At 37.9% G+C, this 17,773-nt stretch overlaps 1 protein-coding gene across 1 annotated transcript in view; it reads right to left on the reverse strand.

Moving 5' to 3' along the window:
* Nucleotides 1–281: 281 nt before the first annotated feature.
* mctp1b (multiple C2 domains, transmembrane 1b) overlaps nt 282–17,773 on the reverse strand; it is a 29,452-nt gene continuing 11,960 nt past the window's right edge. The window contains exons 2-22 of the mRNA XM_061074072.1: nt 13,099–13,219; nt 12,873–13,015; nt 12,679–12,758; nt 10,817–10,940; nt 10,152–10,196; nt 8,553–8,591; nt 7,712–7,879; nt 7,473–7,603; nt 6,866–7,052; nt 6,688–6,781; nt 6,465–6,567; nt 5,724–5,826; nt 4,971–5,072; nt 3,337–3,411; nt 2,971–3,090; nt 2,543–2,653; nt 1,744–1,797; nt 1,551–1,660; nt 1,078–1,187; nt 893–990; nt 282–353 (exon numbers count right to left, since the gene is read on the reverse strand). Coding sequence (XP_060930055.1) covers nt 282–353; nt 893–990; nt 1,078–1,187; nt 1,551–1,660; nt 1,744–1,797; nt 2,543–2,653; nt 2,971–3,090; nt 3,337–3,411; nt 4,971–5,072; nt 5,724–5,826; nt 6,465–6,567; nt 6,688–6,781; nt 6,866–7,052; nt 7,473–7,603; nt 7,712–7,879; nt 8,553–8,591; nt 10,152–10,196; nt 10,817–10,940; nt 12,679–12,758; nt 12,873–13,015; nt 13,099–13,219 — 2,190 coding nt within the window. The remainder of the gene's footprint in view (nt 354–892; nt 991–1,077; nt 1,188–1,550; nt 1,661–1,743; nt 1,798–2,542; nt 2,654–2,970; nt 3,091–3,336; nt 3,412–4,970; nt 5,073–5,723; nt 5,827–6,464; nt 6,568–6,687; nt 6,782–6,865; nt 7,053–7,472; nt 7,604–7,711; nt 7,880–8,552; nt 8,592–10,151; nt 10,197–10,816; nt 10,941–12,678; nt 12,759–12,872; nt 13,016–13,098; nt 13,220–17,773) is intronic.

Raw genomic sequence — 17,773 nt, forward strand, 5'->3', positions numbered from 1 at the left:
AGCACACCTTCATACATGCAAATTTATCATAACATAAATTATTACCACACATAATGACAAATTAAAGGGAGTAAAAAACATGCCTGGTTTTCTCAGAAGCATCTCTCTTCAAGACTCAGATCAAGACTTAGAAAATAAATCAGTTTCTTTCCACAATAACATAACATAACAACACTTTTCATCATCAAAATATATAAGAGATATGTAAATAACATAGTTTACACTGTTTACAGGGGAGTTTTCCAGCAGAGAGGAGGACAGATGCTACGTGGATTTGACGGTTAGCTCAGGTTGGTCCTCTTACGTTTGTTGGGGCTTTGTCCAGGGTCGACCCTTACTGGACGATACTGCATCTGTCCATCAACAAACATAGTTATTATAGATGACATTTTTGAATGGTTAATACTAAAGAATCCGTGTGTGAGCATCTTGCTATTGTAAAGGTAGAGCTGGTTTGATTCACAGCTTTTCGTATAGACTGGGACACCCAATACATATTATTCATAGCAGATGACAAGAAAAACCTGAAGTTGACAAATCTTGTTTGTGTTTTCAAAAGTTTCTGTAATTTTAGATTTTTGCTGTGATTTAAAAAAATAAAAACACAGCACACAGCTGTTTGATTGCACACTGCTGTTTGCATGATATCAGGAGGAAAAAAGGTTGGAAAGATTGTTATATCCTAGAGTGTATAAAATATAACATTTCTAAGTTACTAGTGACTAAAGCTAATAAATCTAATATTTCCTTCTGTGGAGTGGAGGTAAAGTATAAAGTAGTACGTAGAAGTTACTGAGTAAATGTCACAATTGGCACTTAGGAACTGAGCACCTCTGTAGGGTTTCACATATTTCACAAACTGCTTCATCTATATGTCTCACAAGTTACTCACCACTTGAACATCGGAGGGGACTCTGGAGAGAAAGTCAAGAACCTCATTGTTGTCAATCAAGTACGGATTACGAAGCTTCTTGGTGAATTTATTCACACCTGCAGAAAAATCAGAAAAACAATTTTTCAGTACAAGTGCATCATGTCTACACTGTTAAACACTACTGGTGTGAAGGCTGGACTCACCCCATGCGAGCACAAGGTATCGAAGAGGTATGAGGTAGAGAAGAACGGTGGCCAACAAAAAGGCAGTGATCGCCAACCAGCTTAGAAAAGGCACTGTCCAGTTAAAGGTGCTGCAGTGGAAGAACAAACACAAGGTTGCATTTGGTGTTTTCTCACTTATTTGTTGTTGTGTTGTTGCTGTTATTGTTGTGTTTTGTTATCTGTGTTTATTTGTTGTGTTATCCCATTTGTGGTTGTGTTTTTGTGATTTCCCATTGTGTATTTATTTGTTGTATTGTTTTATTTGTTGTGTTTTGTGATTTACTGTTTTACTTTTTCAAATTATTGTTGTGATTTGCTGTTGATTTCATATTTTCTAAAACTGTTTGCTCATTGTTTAACTTCCTTAAGTTGCTTGTTCACTTAAGGAAACACTATAGTGTTAAAAACACTATAGAACTGGATTCACGATCATAGACTGCTATGTTACCCACTTCTTTATCCTCTCTCCATAAGACGCCGCCTCATCCAGAGAATTCTGCACACTGATGAACACGTCCTGGATGGCATATAGTTTATCCATGAAGCCCTTGGGCTCTGAGTCCTGATAGCAACAAGATAAACGTCAGTCGTTTTCCATTAAATAAAGTCTGACATGAGTGTACATCTGCTTTATAATGACACTACCTTGTCTTCTTTATCCTCCTCTTCATCCTCCCATTCAAACATGGCCTCCATTGACTGAAAGGGAATAATGAATAAACACACTTGACTGGTGATGTCACTTTTTGATTTAATGATAGATAATTGTGATATACTCTATAACATATATCTGGACAATGTCTTCAAATAAAACTAAACAATTTCAACGTGACTGGTAGGCTACACTGCCCTCTGTTGGACAACATCCTCTTTGTGATTTGATTGTATTGTGGCACTCCTTCATAACTATTTACTTAGTTCATTAAAAGAGCAAATGCTACATACTTGTATACCACAAAACATATGCAATTATTTATTTACAACACAGCATGCAAAAAATATAACATTACAATTATTTTACACTTTATGTTTGTTATAGTTTTTGGTATTGAGAATTGATTGAGATGATTTATTTTGTAATTTTAACATATACAATTTAAATACATTGTTTTTTAACTTGACATATATTGTGCAGGTCTCTATCCTTTCAGGGTTGCTAATCTTGTTATCTACATTTTTACTTTTCTCTTCCTTTTGCCCCTTCTCATTTCTGTCCTTTCTTTTTACTCATTTTCATACAGCTGTGAGTCTGAAAGTGTATAAGAATATTTGTACATCATTTATAAATTAATTTAATTATTTTTTGTAATCCAAGAAGTCAGGAAGTCACAAATACGAATACTGGTTTTGAATTGATGATCTGATATTTTCGTCTCTAAATCAATACAAAAACTACCAAAAAAGAGAGACACACAAGTCAGATCTATTGTCTTTGATGTCTCACCATGTCGCCTGTTTCCCTGCTTGAGGAGAAGATGTAGTTCCAGACCAGCAGCAGCAGCAAGGCCAGCGGCAACATGTAGATCTCAAAGTTCCACACAACCACCACAAATAGCTGGGAAAAAATGAAAATGTGACATTGGGTGTTTCTCAATTGCCTTGACTTTCCCAGAGTTCCCCTCACCTGTGTGTCAGTCCGACACAGGTACAAATGTGCTTCAAGGAAACACATTTACATGTCATATTAACTCTCATGATTGAGATTTTTTCTCAGAAAAAGTTATGTTGACAGGTAACAATGGTGAAAAATGTCTTCAAAACCTCTTTTCCCAAATGTAATTACAATGCACTGAGACAGGTAAAATGAGGAGACACAAATCCAGGTCATTAGAAGTACCCAACAAGTGTAAGTGAAACAGTGTACTTTCATACCAAAAAGGAGATGATGCTCCTTGGTGCAGACTGCCACTCAAAGCAGCTGTTGATGTACGTCCCGTAGCTGATCAGGACCATGATGAACCGCTTCACGCGATTGAAATTCTGCGCGAGCAACTGAAAAGAGACAAACTCCATCTTTCTGTACTTTTAGACTGTTATATTTAGAAGTGCCTTAACTATAATTCAGAAAATATTCTATACTTGTTTTACTTTCAAGAAAACTCAAAATCCAAACAGCGAAAGACCCCCGATTTTACCTATTATCTCCCATTTGTCTCATTATTAGCTTGTCAGTCATCTGTAAAGAAAAGTCTCATTGTCACTCATTTGATCATACTAATACAAGCAGTATGGACGCACCTGTTTGGAGACTTTTGGTTCTTCCTCGATATATTTCTGTTCTGCAGGGACCACAGTCTTCAAAGCAGCTTTGACCTGAGGACAAATAAAAACACACTGTCAGAGCAGCTCATGTGGCTGAGTTTAGATTGTACACCTCCACCAACCGAACAAGTCGTAATGATGACCCTGAAACATGATGTCACAGTAAAGTTCAACCTTATTACCTTTTGGATATAAAATGTCATCATATCATTATTTTTAGCTTTTTGACATTTGTTTGAAATCTTGGCCAAAAACATTTATAATTGAGTCAGAGAGAACATTTGTGACTCTGCAGGGATTTCCTCGATGTCTTGTGTGTTGTTTTGACATGACAGTTTTGTTTTAGTTCATAACTCTGGTAAACTGGGTCAGGGCTTTCTCCAGAGGTTTCCTTTCATTCATGAAAAACGTGGGAGAATCTCCCCTCAGACAAGTTCACAACAGCAACAAATCCTCCGCAGGTTTCAGGTGGTGGTGCAGCAGGCAGAGGCAGGACCTGACATATTAACTTCACTGCAGAGATCATGTGCTTTTGTTTACAGCACATCGCCACTTATCACCACAAACTCTCCTGACATCTTCGTCTATGTCTTCAACGTGTAAATGGTAAATGGTCTGTATTTATATAGCACTTTTCTAGTCTTGATGACCACTCAAAGCGCTTATCAATACAGTTTTACATTCACCCATTCAGGCACACAGCAATTGATTTTCGTTTGGGGCAACTCAGGGTTCTGCATCATGCCCAAGGACACTTCAGAATGCAGAAAAAGAAAAGACTGAGGTCACACTGCCGACCTGGTTTGAGGACGACTGCTCTTTCCACCCTTTTTCTTTTTTCCGTCCGTCGATTGTTCGAAGCATCATTAACCCCCCTTCTCGCTTGCAGTGGGTCAGGAAATGAATATCCTCAGAAATTCCAGAGGCTTTCACTCGGACATTTGGACGTCGACAAAGACTCAACACAGACATGTCAACGTGTCTGATAGAGAGATCGAGCCAGAGAGGTCTTCAGACCTGGTATCAACATGTGTCTCTGGGGACCTGGTCACAAGTGGATAGCTCTGAGTTGTATAGGTTTTACAGTCTTGATGACCACTCAAAGCACTTTACAGAACAGTATTGCCATCCACCTATGAGATGCACTCTATCATACATCATTCATGCACTGCTTGCACAGCCGTCAGCATTTCAGTATTCAGTATATTGCCCAAGGACACTTCATAACATGGTATTAGGAGACAGGGATCAGACAGCTGATCTTCTGGTAAGTGGACGACCCATGATCACATTTAGTGGCAGACAGTGTTAATAATGTGGCAGTAGTCACAAATAAATACAAATATCTTTGTTTCACTATGAAACTGTAGTGGTTCAGAGTTTGTCAGCTGACAAGGTCGTCCTTAAAATGTGGACTGGACACATTTGCATTGACACAGCTAAAAGAATGTGGACATATGCGTCCAGCTCACTTCTGAGTGATGGGATGTAAAATCTAAGAGATTCTAAAGAAAACTGAACCTAGAGCTGTCCACTTGTGATGGGATCACCTGAGACACATGTTAATAACAGGTCTCAGGCCCTCATGCACAGCACAGACTGACACTCACAGTGTTGTAGACGACATCGATCACTACGTAGATGACTCCTTTGGTTGGACCCGTCAGCTCCTTATTCTTTAATGTGTAGCTCTTCTTCTCACCGTTTCGTATCTGGCAGAAATAAACTTTAAGTGTTAAATAACTTGACCTCACACTCTTCACTGTTTCAAACTATGTTTTGGGAGATATTGTATTTTATGTACAGAGAAACAAACAACCCGTCTGTTAAAGATTAGCATTCACTGAAATATTTTTGTTAATTCATTTTATTGCTGTAACACATGATGTGCCTGAATTTAACAGCTATCATGAAGAAAAAATCTTTAATTAAAATTAAATATAACATAATATATTATATGTTATAGTGATAATAAGAAGTTAAAAGAGCAAATATCTAAAATAAAAGTGAATTAATGAGATTGATTTTTTTGGAATGTGGGTTGGTTGTTCCTTTAAATCTCATCTATCAGACAAACACAAAATTGACACATGCACAAAAGAGATATACACTGAGAGGCAACCAAATAATACCTTGATTAAAATTGCATATTTCTCTAGCTTTGAAAAAAATATTCTAAGAACACACAACTCAACAACATACAGTATATAACACAAGTCTAGTCATTTTGGGATATTTTAATGTGGAAAAGTTATGGATTAAAGCTTTAAACATAATCGTTGGACACTAATATATTTGAGTTTTGTTATTATTTACACAGATGTACTCAGATATCCTGTGACTTCCGTGTCTCTTGCACTCACATGCAATAAGGGAATGGCAACTTTTCCCAGGAAGTCAGCGCTCCTGTCTCTGTCCTCATCAAACACTGTCAGCTCCAACAATGAGTGAATGTCTTTCACATTACTGAGGAATAGACAGAGAAATAATGAAGGTTAAGCAGATAGGGATAGGGTTAGTGTAGAGACATCTAGTGGTGAAGTTGCATGTTGCAGCTGAATACCCCTTCCCTCACCCTCCCCTTCCAAACAAGAAAGAGAACATGTGGAAACCTTCAGTTGTCATAAAGACTAAAAAGGTGTTTAGTTTGTCCAGTCTGGGCTACTGTAAAAAAAAACATGGGAGCCTCCTTAGAAAGGATCCGCTCCCTGTGTTAATATGAAGTTTTCAAATATAGAGAAATTTATAGAAAGAAAACAACAATTCATACAACCAGTGTAAACATCACTAGAAGAATTTTATATTCAATTTCTGCCAATAGAATTCTGTATCCCTGTGATACAGAATAAGGAACCTTCTCTTTCTCTTTCCTAACTCAATGACGTTGCCAAGTGTAATTTTTCAAACGAGAGAAAACAATTCAATATTCTTTCATTTTTGTGCTTCTGTACCTTGGTTCAGTGTCTTTTAAACTGAAAATCTAAGAATTTGCCTTTAAAGGAGACCAGGGTTAATACAAAGGACTAAAGAAAAATGTACAGCTTTTATTGCAGATATGTCATTTCAGGGCTTATGCAAAAACACACAAACTGATGGTCACTCACAAGGTGAAGACTTTATTCCACTCTGGATTTAGGCTCTTGTAAACAGTGTGTGTCTGAAGTCTGTCGTTATTCAGCTCCAGCACACAGAAAGGGTCACTCTTACCTGAGGAGACAATGAGTACAATATTTAGTGTGGCAGTATTGTAGCACTTTAAAGTACATTGTGAGCAACTATAACTAAGTTCATGAATGTAAGATGAATGAGAGGAGGCAACTTGATTACCAGTTACATCTGCAGCCATGAGACCTTCCGCTCTCATCACCTTGACCTGCACTATGCCAACATCTTTTAAGTTAGAGAATGACTGCCGCAAACCCTGGCGAAGGAAAGAAGGAACAACATGTCACACGCTGGCATCTTTCATGATGTTTTACTCATGAGACATTTGAATGCTGCCTACGTATCGCTTGAGTATCTCCCCGTGTTCCTGTGGGTCGTCCAGCGGTGCGACGGACAAGTCAGAGATGGAGACGTGGGCTGAGGCGGTGAGCGTGACCTGCAGCACCACGTGGCCCCGGGACTCTTCCAGCGGCACCTCCAGGTGATGGGTTTGCTCTTTAGCCAGAGTAGAGAGGTCCAGCTGGCAGCTGGGCAACAAACACAATCTCACCATTTCAGATTAAAAGTATAGGCATAAAATAACATAACAGGGACAAGATGAGGATGTAGCAGAGAGGGGAAGACAACCTCAGAATGCATTTAACAAACCAGGAAGGAAAACAGCTAATGCACCTACATATACTCTGTGTTATCATACTATTGATAACTAATGTCAATTCACCAGAGAAAGTATTAACGAATATTATAATTCACTAATAATTACAGAAATTGAACAAAAAGGTCAGAAAACCTTTATTAATAAATAGATTAAGTAGAATTAGTTTCACTTGGTAGAATCCTACAGACATTTTGTAAGATTAATACATAAATGTTTTAAGGATTAGTGCTCTGTCCCCTGCGGACTCACATTAGTGGAGCAGAGCACTGATACAGAAAACCAGACTGACCGTCCAATGAAGTCATCTCTCCTGCCGGTGTCCCTGTCCCACACAGTGATCTCCAACACTCCTCCTTTCTCCTCAAACAGATGCATATCAAACTTCTCCCTCCACTGTGGACTCAGGGTCTTTGGCACACACTAAACACACACACACACACACACACCAGGAAGCAACAGACAACAAAGGTAAGGATATGCTCAAATTATAAAAATTAAAAAGCACCACAGAGATCGCAGTGGACAAACCTTGCTCTTGTACTTCTGGTGCCCCAGTCTGATCTTGACGTACGGGTCACTCAGGCCATTGGCGTCCATGGGAGTCAGGTTCCGACCTTCGATTAACGAAATGCTGACAATCCCTCGCCAGAGTTGTGATTTCCGATGCATCTCTGAGAGACGCATTGACTGCTGCTGCTGGTCCACACACACACACACACACACACACACACACACACACACACACACACACACACACACACACACACACACACACACACACACACACACACAACCAAACATACACACAAAATTAATTTTTGACTTAATGTATATATGATTTAACAGGAAAGAAGTCAGCATGCTGGACCCTGCTCTTCATGAGTCAGCTTGATTTGAAAGGTGAACATTTTCAGATCTGGAGTTGTGGCTTTAAATTTATCCGGAACTGTTGCCAGATTGTCACAAATTTAGACACTAACATCAATATCTCTTGACAAATATCAGGCTTTGTATGCACACACAAACTAACTCTATAACTAAAGATTAATCCTCTAGCTCCATTTGAAGACGCTTGTAGGATCATTTTAGCGTGGTTACATTTTGTGCAAACTTTGAAGAACAGGGCCCTGGTTCTGTGCAGTGGAGGGAAATGACAGCGGCAAAAACAATAAATACTTAGGGATCAAAACAAATGTGTGATGAGTTGTACAGTGCAACATGGGAAAAACAAAACAACATAAACAGTCAAACAAGGCTCTAGAGTTCTGCAAACAAAAACAACTAACATTGGCAGATAAGTGATGGGCGTGAAAACTTCAGGACAGGTGGTGAAAAGCTACGGCCGCGCACAAGCACGATGTCGACTTACCTTAGTGGATCGTTTCCAGGACTTCCTGAGCAGCATAGTCTGAATATACATTAACATATATTATTTCAACTAACTCCTGTAAGTTGGGAAAATACAAATGGTACAGCTAGAGGGCTACAAATATGTGTGGTACATCATGGAAACAAGAAACAAGTCAACATCCTCTTTCTTTAAAATTCTGTAGTACAATATAAGGAGCTAAAACAAGTGATGAGGAGGAGTCACGCTCCATAAATAAAACATCATATTGTAACAGTGAAAAATCTTCTCTACCAACTGAATATTCATCATTATGGCCTCACGGGTGGCTCATTAGTTTGAATGGGACTTTGAGGAGAACGAGCTGTCCTGTTTCTGAAGCTACCTGGTCTTCATCCCTACGTCGCTCTCTGTCATTGCTGTTTATGTCTCTCCTCCTCTCTGACTGGAGGTGCAGCACAGACAAGATAGGTCATATGATTAATTTATATATTGAATAAAACATGAATGGGACAGGCTGTGTTTAATCTTAGTGCTGGGGACACATTGGGAAACCAGCTTTCTCTGATACCAATCAAGGACAAAAGATATGTGTAGAACGTAAAAACACAAACTGTGAAATGTAATCACTCCTTAATATATTAAGTTTAAAGCTGCTATAATTAAATATCCTGGTATTAAAAGATGTAAAATATCCTAAATGTTACTACATACGCTTTTAACCTGATTAATCTATATGGTATAGAAGCAATACAACATCATCGAAAAAAAGCCCATGTATTATTGTAATATTCTACTTGTACAATGCATCTAGTATACCGTAAGCACCTGTGAGCATTCACTACAAATTGTGTTTAAATGGTATTTGGTTCATTTCTGTCTAAATATATATATTTTATATAAATGAGAGTGAATGTAAGTCCTTCAACTTTGGGCAATCCCAGAACCTGAGGCTGCTCTTTAATTGGTTGTTGCAGTTTTTCCATTGGAAAATAATTGTTATGGATTTATGTTATTTTAATAAAATGTGATTGGTCGACCTTTCAATGCCGTCTCAGGTACATCCAACGTCACGTGTTACTTCCGCTGCAAGCTGACTGGCAAAGATACGGCAAAATCATGTGGAACTGCGGCAAAACTAGTTATTTCTTTACAAAAACGCCCTTTCACAAGGCGTTTGCTCGAAGAAGCACCCCCCCAAAATAAATGTTATCACCAGCCGACACTGATATCTATTTATGTATTTCCTTATTCTATATTTGAGTGGGTCTAAATACGACTACCACTGTAAAAATTAAAACAAAGGATGCATTTTGTTTGAAGAGGGGCACATTGAGATCAATGCTGAGGGTAAAATAATGCAACAGTTGCATGTTTGTCCTCTGAATGAGTACGAAAAGCTAAAAAAAAATTCAAATCAGAAAACTAACTAATACTAAACATTGGAAGATAAAAAGATGAACTGAACTTGATAAATGACACTGTTTCAATTAGATAGCAATAAGCACATTTTCTCTCTACGGAAAAAGCTCTTCACTAGGCTGAGAGGTAAAGCAGGGAGGGGTCAGTCAGGACGCAGCTATAGGAAGTCACTAAGAGCCTAATCACCACTACACTCACTTTATTCACATAAGGCCTCCACCGATACGTCTTAACCTCTCTCTGCTGCAGGAAACAAAATGAACATCGTTACTGCCTGAAAAAACTAAAATCCTAACAGACATTTAGTGTCTAATCTCAGGCAACATGGAGGTAGAATGTAACTTGAACATTTACTCAAGTTCTGTACTAAGTCTACTTCTTATTAAGTAAGTTTTTTTTACGGAAATGCTTTACTTTTTACTCAACTGCAAATATTTGACAGATTGAGAAGTTACTTTACAAAGGAAGATTTTACATGTGAAAGGTAACGTCTTCAAGCAGCATCATTTTTTGTAAGACGAAATGCAGCTTCATCAGTTGCATCTTTCAAATTTAAATTAGTTGTTAGATGGAATGAACTATAATATACTGTAGAAGTTTGATGTGGTCATGCAGTATTTGGTATTTCATGAGGACAGCCACATCACAAGAGTCAAACATAAAGTTGAAGCTGAGTCTTCAGCAGTACTGCGTCCACCACTGCATGTGTGTGTGTTGAGTACACTTGGTAGTTAGGTTAGATTGAGGTTGGATCACCTTGGACGACCTCCTCTAAAGGGTCTTGATGCGGTAGTTTAGTTCAACACCCTAGTGAGGTTACTGTGTGATAAAACCCAGCTAAGTTGAATACAATATATTCCTACCATTGAGTCTCGTCGCTCCTCTATGGGACTGTCTTTAGGCGTCAAGGTGACAGCGAGCTCCACGGTGCCCAGATCTTGATCGGGATACTGTGGGTCCTTCAGCACCAGAGTTACAGGTATCGACCTGTAGCACACAGATATGAATCACAATCAACTATTGTCCCTACCATGGTAAAGAAGGAGTTCAACGCTCAATCACTTTGCTGCTGACAGTTAGATGAGAATAAATAGGTTAACAGTTAAATAACACTAATGTTCTGTTCAGAGCAAACAATTTGATATTTTTACCTGACGAGACAATAACAATTATTGCTGTACAGATTTACAATATATCTTTAAAGAAACAGCAAAAAATATGCGAAAAGTAAGAGAAACAGTAGATCATCAGGCAAGTTCTGAAAATACACATTGCTACCTGATTCCAGCTATTGATTGTAATTTGCCACATACCAAGTTAGCACTGGCGTTATTATTGCCTTTGTCAGTTAATGAATAATGCAGCAGCTAAAATTGTGCGAGTAACAGGAGATAAAAAAACAAAAAAAATCTTTAACAAGGTGTGACATCCTCTGCCCTTAACCCTCAATCAGAGTAAAGAAAAACTACAAAAAAAAACTTGAACAGGGTAATTTATAATAATAATAATAATAATAATAATAACTTTATTTGTATAGCAGTTATCTAAACAAGGTTACAAAGTGCTTCAGACAAAAGTCCATGGCTTGTATTAAAAGATATTCTGTTCAGTCCAATTTTAGAGCCAACTCATAACATAATAAGGTTGAGACCTTAGGCTGAGAAACCCAACAGTTCCCACAATGAGCAGCACTTTGGTGACTGTGGAGAGAAAAAACTGCCTCGTTAACTGGAACCAGACTCAGTGTGGGCGGCTGACTGGACCAGCTTATTGTGATCTGTGGAGTATTAATGGTTCAATATGTAACCAACCAGCCACAAGTAAGAGGCATACCATTGAATTTCTAACATAAAATGAAATAAAAAAAATGTTGCAAATATATTTGTCCAATTGCCCAACCATACTGTGTTGGGTTGCCATGAAACCACATTAAAAAAACAACTCCAAAAGTACAGTTTTGAGCAATGAGACCACATTTTACAACAAGACTTTTCAGTTCAGTCCAAACTCATATAACGGGTGTAAAAGGTGTTGTTCCAGATTGAACCATGGTTAGGCCATTAGCATTGTGAAATATTTTTGGGGATAGTTCAGGCTTTCTGACTAATTTTCAGGAAGATGGGATATGAAACAATAGAAGAAGAAAAAGAAACATAAGCTGCTCACAGTCTTCACCTCCAACAATAGTTTGAACAACAAGGACTTCATTCAGTTTGCTGATAGCAATACCATTGTTAATAATTATAGTGCACACAAAATTAACGAGGTGAACAGATTTGTTCATATTCTCCTTTCAAACGGAAAGACTGCGTTTTCTCTATTCACTTTATTCAAAAAAGTTAGCAATAACAATAACCACAATGATTGAGCGGATACTCAAAACAACAGATGTCAGACCCACGCCCATCTACAAATCAATCAATGTCAAGTAAAGGCAGATGTAGGCTACAGAGCTGTTGATGATAGGACCTATGTCATATAAAATTATTTAGTTGGCTCCCCATTGCAAAATGAAGGCAAAACTAACCAGATTAATTTTAAACAACGTAACAACGATGTGAACCTTGGTTCGGACTTTTGAGGTGTGAAAACCCCTTTTGACTGACGCAGCAACGTAACAGAATTGGAAAGGATACTTCGGTTTGAAAAGGGAAATCCAACTGGAAGGGGACGCAAAGATGATAGCAAAGGTTAGCATTAATGTCATCAGGGTCACATGCTATACCTTTGCTGCTCCAGAGACTCCACGTTGAGGGAAGCTGAACCCATGAAGTCATCTTGAAAGGCAAAGTCATAGTCAAACACCTGCAGAGAAGCAACACAAAATTCTCCACTGACGTTAATGTTCATTAACAATGCATAAGGAGAAGCTTTGTGTGTGTGTATTTGTGTGTGTGTATGCATCATCCAAGCATTTACCTTGACATGCAAAGGTTCACTCAGACTATCCATTATTACAGTCGTCCTCTCATCCCACACTGGGTTGAGGTTTTTGTGGATGGTTTTGCTCTTGAACACATCTTTATTACCGAGTTTGATCTTGACATATGGATCACTGCTGCCTAAGAAGACAAACAAAGCTGTAACTGAGCTAAAAAAGCAAAATGTAGAAGAAAGGAAATCAACAGACAAGATTTCAGTTTACCTCCTCGGTCTCGTACGGCCAGGTTGTGGCCTCCCTTGAGTTCAATCTCCAGCTTGAACATCCCTGAGCTGGTGGTGAATCGCTCAGGAAGAGCCCCTGTGGCGGACGGAGCAGCAATACCCTATTAAAAAATGGATACATAAATCACAAACAGTGCAAACAGTAACCAATCTCTCCAACAGCCACATAGTGAACTTACCGATATTCCCGATATTAGAAAAACAAGAATTTGGTTTTAAGCCATCTAAAGCGGAGCCCTCACTACCTCAGTAGTATTGTTGCATCCACAATCTGCCCACGGCTTACACTGACTGAAGTGTCTAATTCAACTCAGTAACTCGTCCCAGGGGTGACCACTAACAGGAAATTACACAAGAGCAGCTTCCTCCCATCCGACCACAGCGTTGTTGAGCTGATATTTTTTCCAAAGTACAACCCTCACTTTCACTGCAGCAACAACGTTTCAGCTGTGGCAAAGCGGAAACTCAACAGATAGACACACGGCAGATGGATTAACAGCATACGCCTACAATACGGAGCAATACTGATCTAAAACACCTGTCGAGAGTGGTTTTGTTTCCTTTGTTTTCTGGCATCTGTCTCAATAACATTATGGCTCTATTGATACATTTGAAAAGAAAGTCAATACTTTATACAACCACAGAAGGAGATGCAACATGACCACAACGGGAAACACAAAGAATAGCAAGTGATTCAAACAAATCACTAGGAGATAAGTGCATAAAAAAAATCATCAACAAGAGATAAAACAACTACTAAGAGACACAAGACAGCAACACTGACATGTAGAACAACCCAAAGAGAAACAAAACAACCACAAAGAAACACAAAATTACTACAATGAGAAAAAAAAAACGTCTAAATAGAGACAGAAAATAAAGTTACAGAGATGCAAAGCAAATTCAGATGCAAGATGATACTGACACAAAGAGACACAAAAAGGGCTACAATGAGATGCAAATACAAGGAAAAGTAAGTGGACCAAAAAGAGACAAAACAACACAAAGAGACACAAGATAAATACAAAAACACAAGACAACAATGGAGTTCTCTTTTACAATGAGACGTAAAAAGAAAAACATCTACACACAGACATGAAAATGTCCACATGAAGTTCTATCCCATTACTAACTTACTGTAAGTGACAGATTTAGCTTTTAATTCCCATGAATAAGAAGGAAATATGAAGGATAACATGAACAATGATGATTATTATCATAATAATAATAATAAGCAACAATTTTAGAACGCTGTTCAAGGGACAAAAGGACGATTTACGTAATTCATGATGGGAAGTTCAGAAAAATTGATTTTTCCTTTGTCCGTGACTTTCCAATTTATAAAAAAAAAGTTTAAGCCCATATGTAAACAACAATGTTAATTGATCTCAGCATATACATACATTTTCAGAGAACTACTCTGCAGGGTATGTAGCATCCTGTCAACACTCATCCACTTAGAGAGGTGCTCTGATCCAGTCTTCTATAATGTGATAATACATTAGGACCACACTATATGGCTGTTGGATATGAAAAGACGTCTCAGCGGACTGTGTGTATTACACTTGATACATGATTTAAAACATGATTTGACTTTCTGACGAAGCTGCCTCTTGATAACTGCATTGCCAACATGTGAATATAGTGATAACCACAGGAGGTAATATACTGTTACGTGTCCATTCAAATGATGAATGGTTTGCGGAACTTCCTCTGATAAACTTCATTAATTGACAACAGATGATTAAAAACTTGCAGGATAATTTCATTACTTCCTTCGGTTCATCCGTACATTTGACTAAGAATAATCTTTCAGACTTTTTTTATTGACTCTTTATTATCGTTATGAACTACTTTTATTTATTCTTACTATACTTCTTTTATATAAACTTTTATTTAACTTAAACATTTTTTTTTCATTCTTCATATTTTATTTTATTAATTTAGTTTTTATTCCACCCAATTTGACCATTATTCAGCCATTTATTTCTATTTATTAATTTATTTTATCTCTATATAATGGTGTGCGTTACTCCGACTATTTTCCTTGTGGGTTTTAATTGCATAAAATGTTTCTTTTCTTTGCTCTTGCTGTTTTTTTTATTATTTTTATTATATTGTCCATCATTTTGAGCTGCACTAACCTGCATGAAAGGTGCTGTATAAATAGAGTTTGATAGATTGATTGCTTCAAGTAATAATTCTGTTTCTACACACCTGCCATGGTTACACAAAGACAACCGGTCGAAAGATTGAGATTAGTCAGCCGTTTCCAAAAAAATCTCCTTCTCATCCAACTTTTCATTTCATATTCATTGTGTTGTGGTTCATGCTGTTCCGTATGACTTCAACTAATAGCATTGTACTTCTAGAAAATGCTTGAAAAACAAAACCAAAAACTCTGGATTTATCCCATATTCAAGTGCATTGAATTACCTCAATGCAATTTTAACATAAAGTACAACAACTAGGGCTCAGTGTAATTCAAATTCTTACAATATGTTTCACGTCTGATACGAAATCATACCTTGATACTTTTTGACTTTTTCTCCACTCATTATAATACCAAAAGATATAAAAGCCAAATGGTTTTGAGTCACCAAATAAATCTGCAATGATGTGCAACTGAAAGTTAAAAGAAAATCCCAGACCCATACAAGAAGATTTGTGGAAGTATCTTCAAAAAGAATTGTGTAACTCCACTTCCTAACTTTCCATCACTTCGAATCTCTGTTATGACAACTTGTGTTACAGGTTTTTAGTGCCAGAAAACAGTTTTCATGCAGCATCTGATTAGTTTGAATTGGAACGTAAAGAAATATACAAATCAAGCAAATAATCAAATAACCTGATCTGAGAATATTTTCTTTCTTTCCCTTCAAGCAGAAGGTGTTTCTGTTGTGTTTGTAAAATGTCTGAAAGCCAATGTGTTCTCTCACCTCCATCTGTCTCTATTACACTTTTAAACTTACCTCATATCACTGTGTAGAGCTGCTCTGTGAGCACACACAGCACCACCCACAGAATTACTCCCATTATGAAACACATATTTGTTTCCTGAGGCTTTTGAAGTGTGCCAAGTGCTGCTCTGGCATTAAGCAAGCTGCGGAAATTCCACTGGGCAGTAACCGAAAACAGCATAATAAAATAAGTGCGACCATCCTGTGAAACATGAGGAGGCTGAGAGTGTTCGGCTGACTGTGTGGAGATGGTATCGCGGGAGGAGGCTGTTGGAAACTTATGTAGCATGTGGGGTAAGTCCAGTTCAGACGAGATGATGTTAAATACGGAGATAACAGGCTGCAGCTATAAAAGTAGAGGATGGGTACAAGGTCTACGTTACCCAGATGAAACCTTTGGAATATTATTACCTTATAAACCTGTTTGGATTAATTTAACCATTTGACAGACACAGCAACGTGATCATTCCTTTTAAAGGGACGGTTCACCAAAAAATTAAAATTCACTCATTATCTACTATGCTAACGGAGGGGTGGGTGAAGTGTCCGCAAAGCACTTCTGGAGTTTCAGGGGTAAACTTTGTTGCAGCAGAATCCAATAGCATTGAAGTAAACGGTGGCCTAGACTTCAGACTTAATAAAACAACAGAAGAAACATAACATGCCTCCATACTGAGTTTGAAGCCTTAAAGTCCACAGGAAGTGGTAACGCTAGCGGACACAGTGACACAATAATGTGTGCAAGGGTCCGTGAATGCACCTGGTAGGAAGATATCAGAGACATTAAAACATGGTGAAAATGATCTTCGAATATGGTTGTTGGGGCTTGGGGACACTTGGATGACACCACACAAGCAGTATGGAGGCATTTTCAGTTTCTTCTGTTGTTTTATTACATATTAGATTAGATTAGATTCAATATGAAGTCTTGGTCGCCATTGACTTCAATCGTATTGGATTGTGCTAAAACAAGGTTTACCCCTGATACTCCAGAAGTGTTCTGTGGATGCAAACACTTAACCAATCCCTCCATCGGCCTATTGGTGAGTAGATAATGAGTGAATTTTCATTTTTCGTGAACTATCCCTTTAAATCCAGTGTTCCCTCTCTTTTATCTCTGTGTTTGGTATCCACCACCTCCTAATGTACATACCTAATCATTAGCCAAATAATCCACTAAGTTCACCAGTTGCTCTCTGACTGTGTCTGACTGCGTTTTGCTGCTGAGCAGGTCGTGGACAGAGATATGAGCGAATACTCAAAACAATGAGCCAAAAGAGGCTAGAATCTCTATAATGTTGAGAGGAGCTGCAGAGATGATAATTCTCTGATTTGTCACTATAAGCAACTCCATACTCATACTATTTCATTCGATTGATTGTTATAGATATTTCGATTAGTGTCCTGGAGTCCAGATAACAATTTATTTTACAGTGACAAAACAAATTACAAAATTACACATGATTATTATTTTGTAATTAATTGTAATTTTTATTTCAATGATTCACTATAAAATCCTTTATTTTTTTTAAAGATTGAGTTTTAAATATCCACATTTACTCAGTAAACATCTGAGTTTAGTTTGGGAGGCTGTGGAAGTGGAGTAATCAGTGCCCCTAACACCAGCTAACATTATGCAGAGTTCTGGCTGAAGTCATGTCACCACAAACTTGTAGATGAGCAGGTGAAAAGACT

Source organism: Limanda limanda, chromosome 1 (assembly GCF_963576545.1).
Source record: "Limanda limanda chromosome 1, fLimLim1.1, whole genome shotgun sequence".
Lineage (NCBI taxonomy): Eukaryota > Metazoa > Chordata > Actinopteri > Pleuronectiformes > Pleuronectidae > Limanda > Limanda limanda.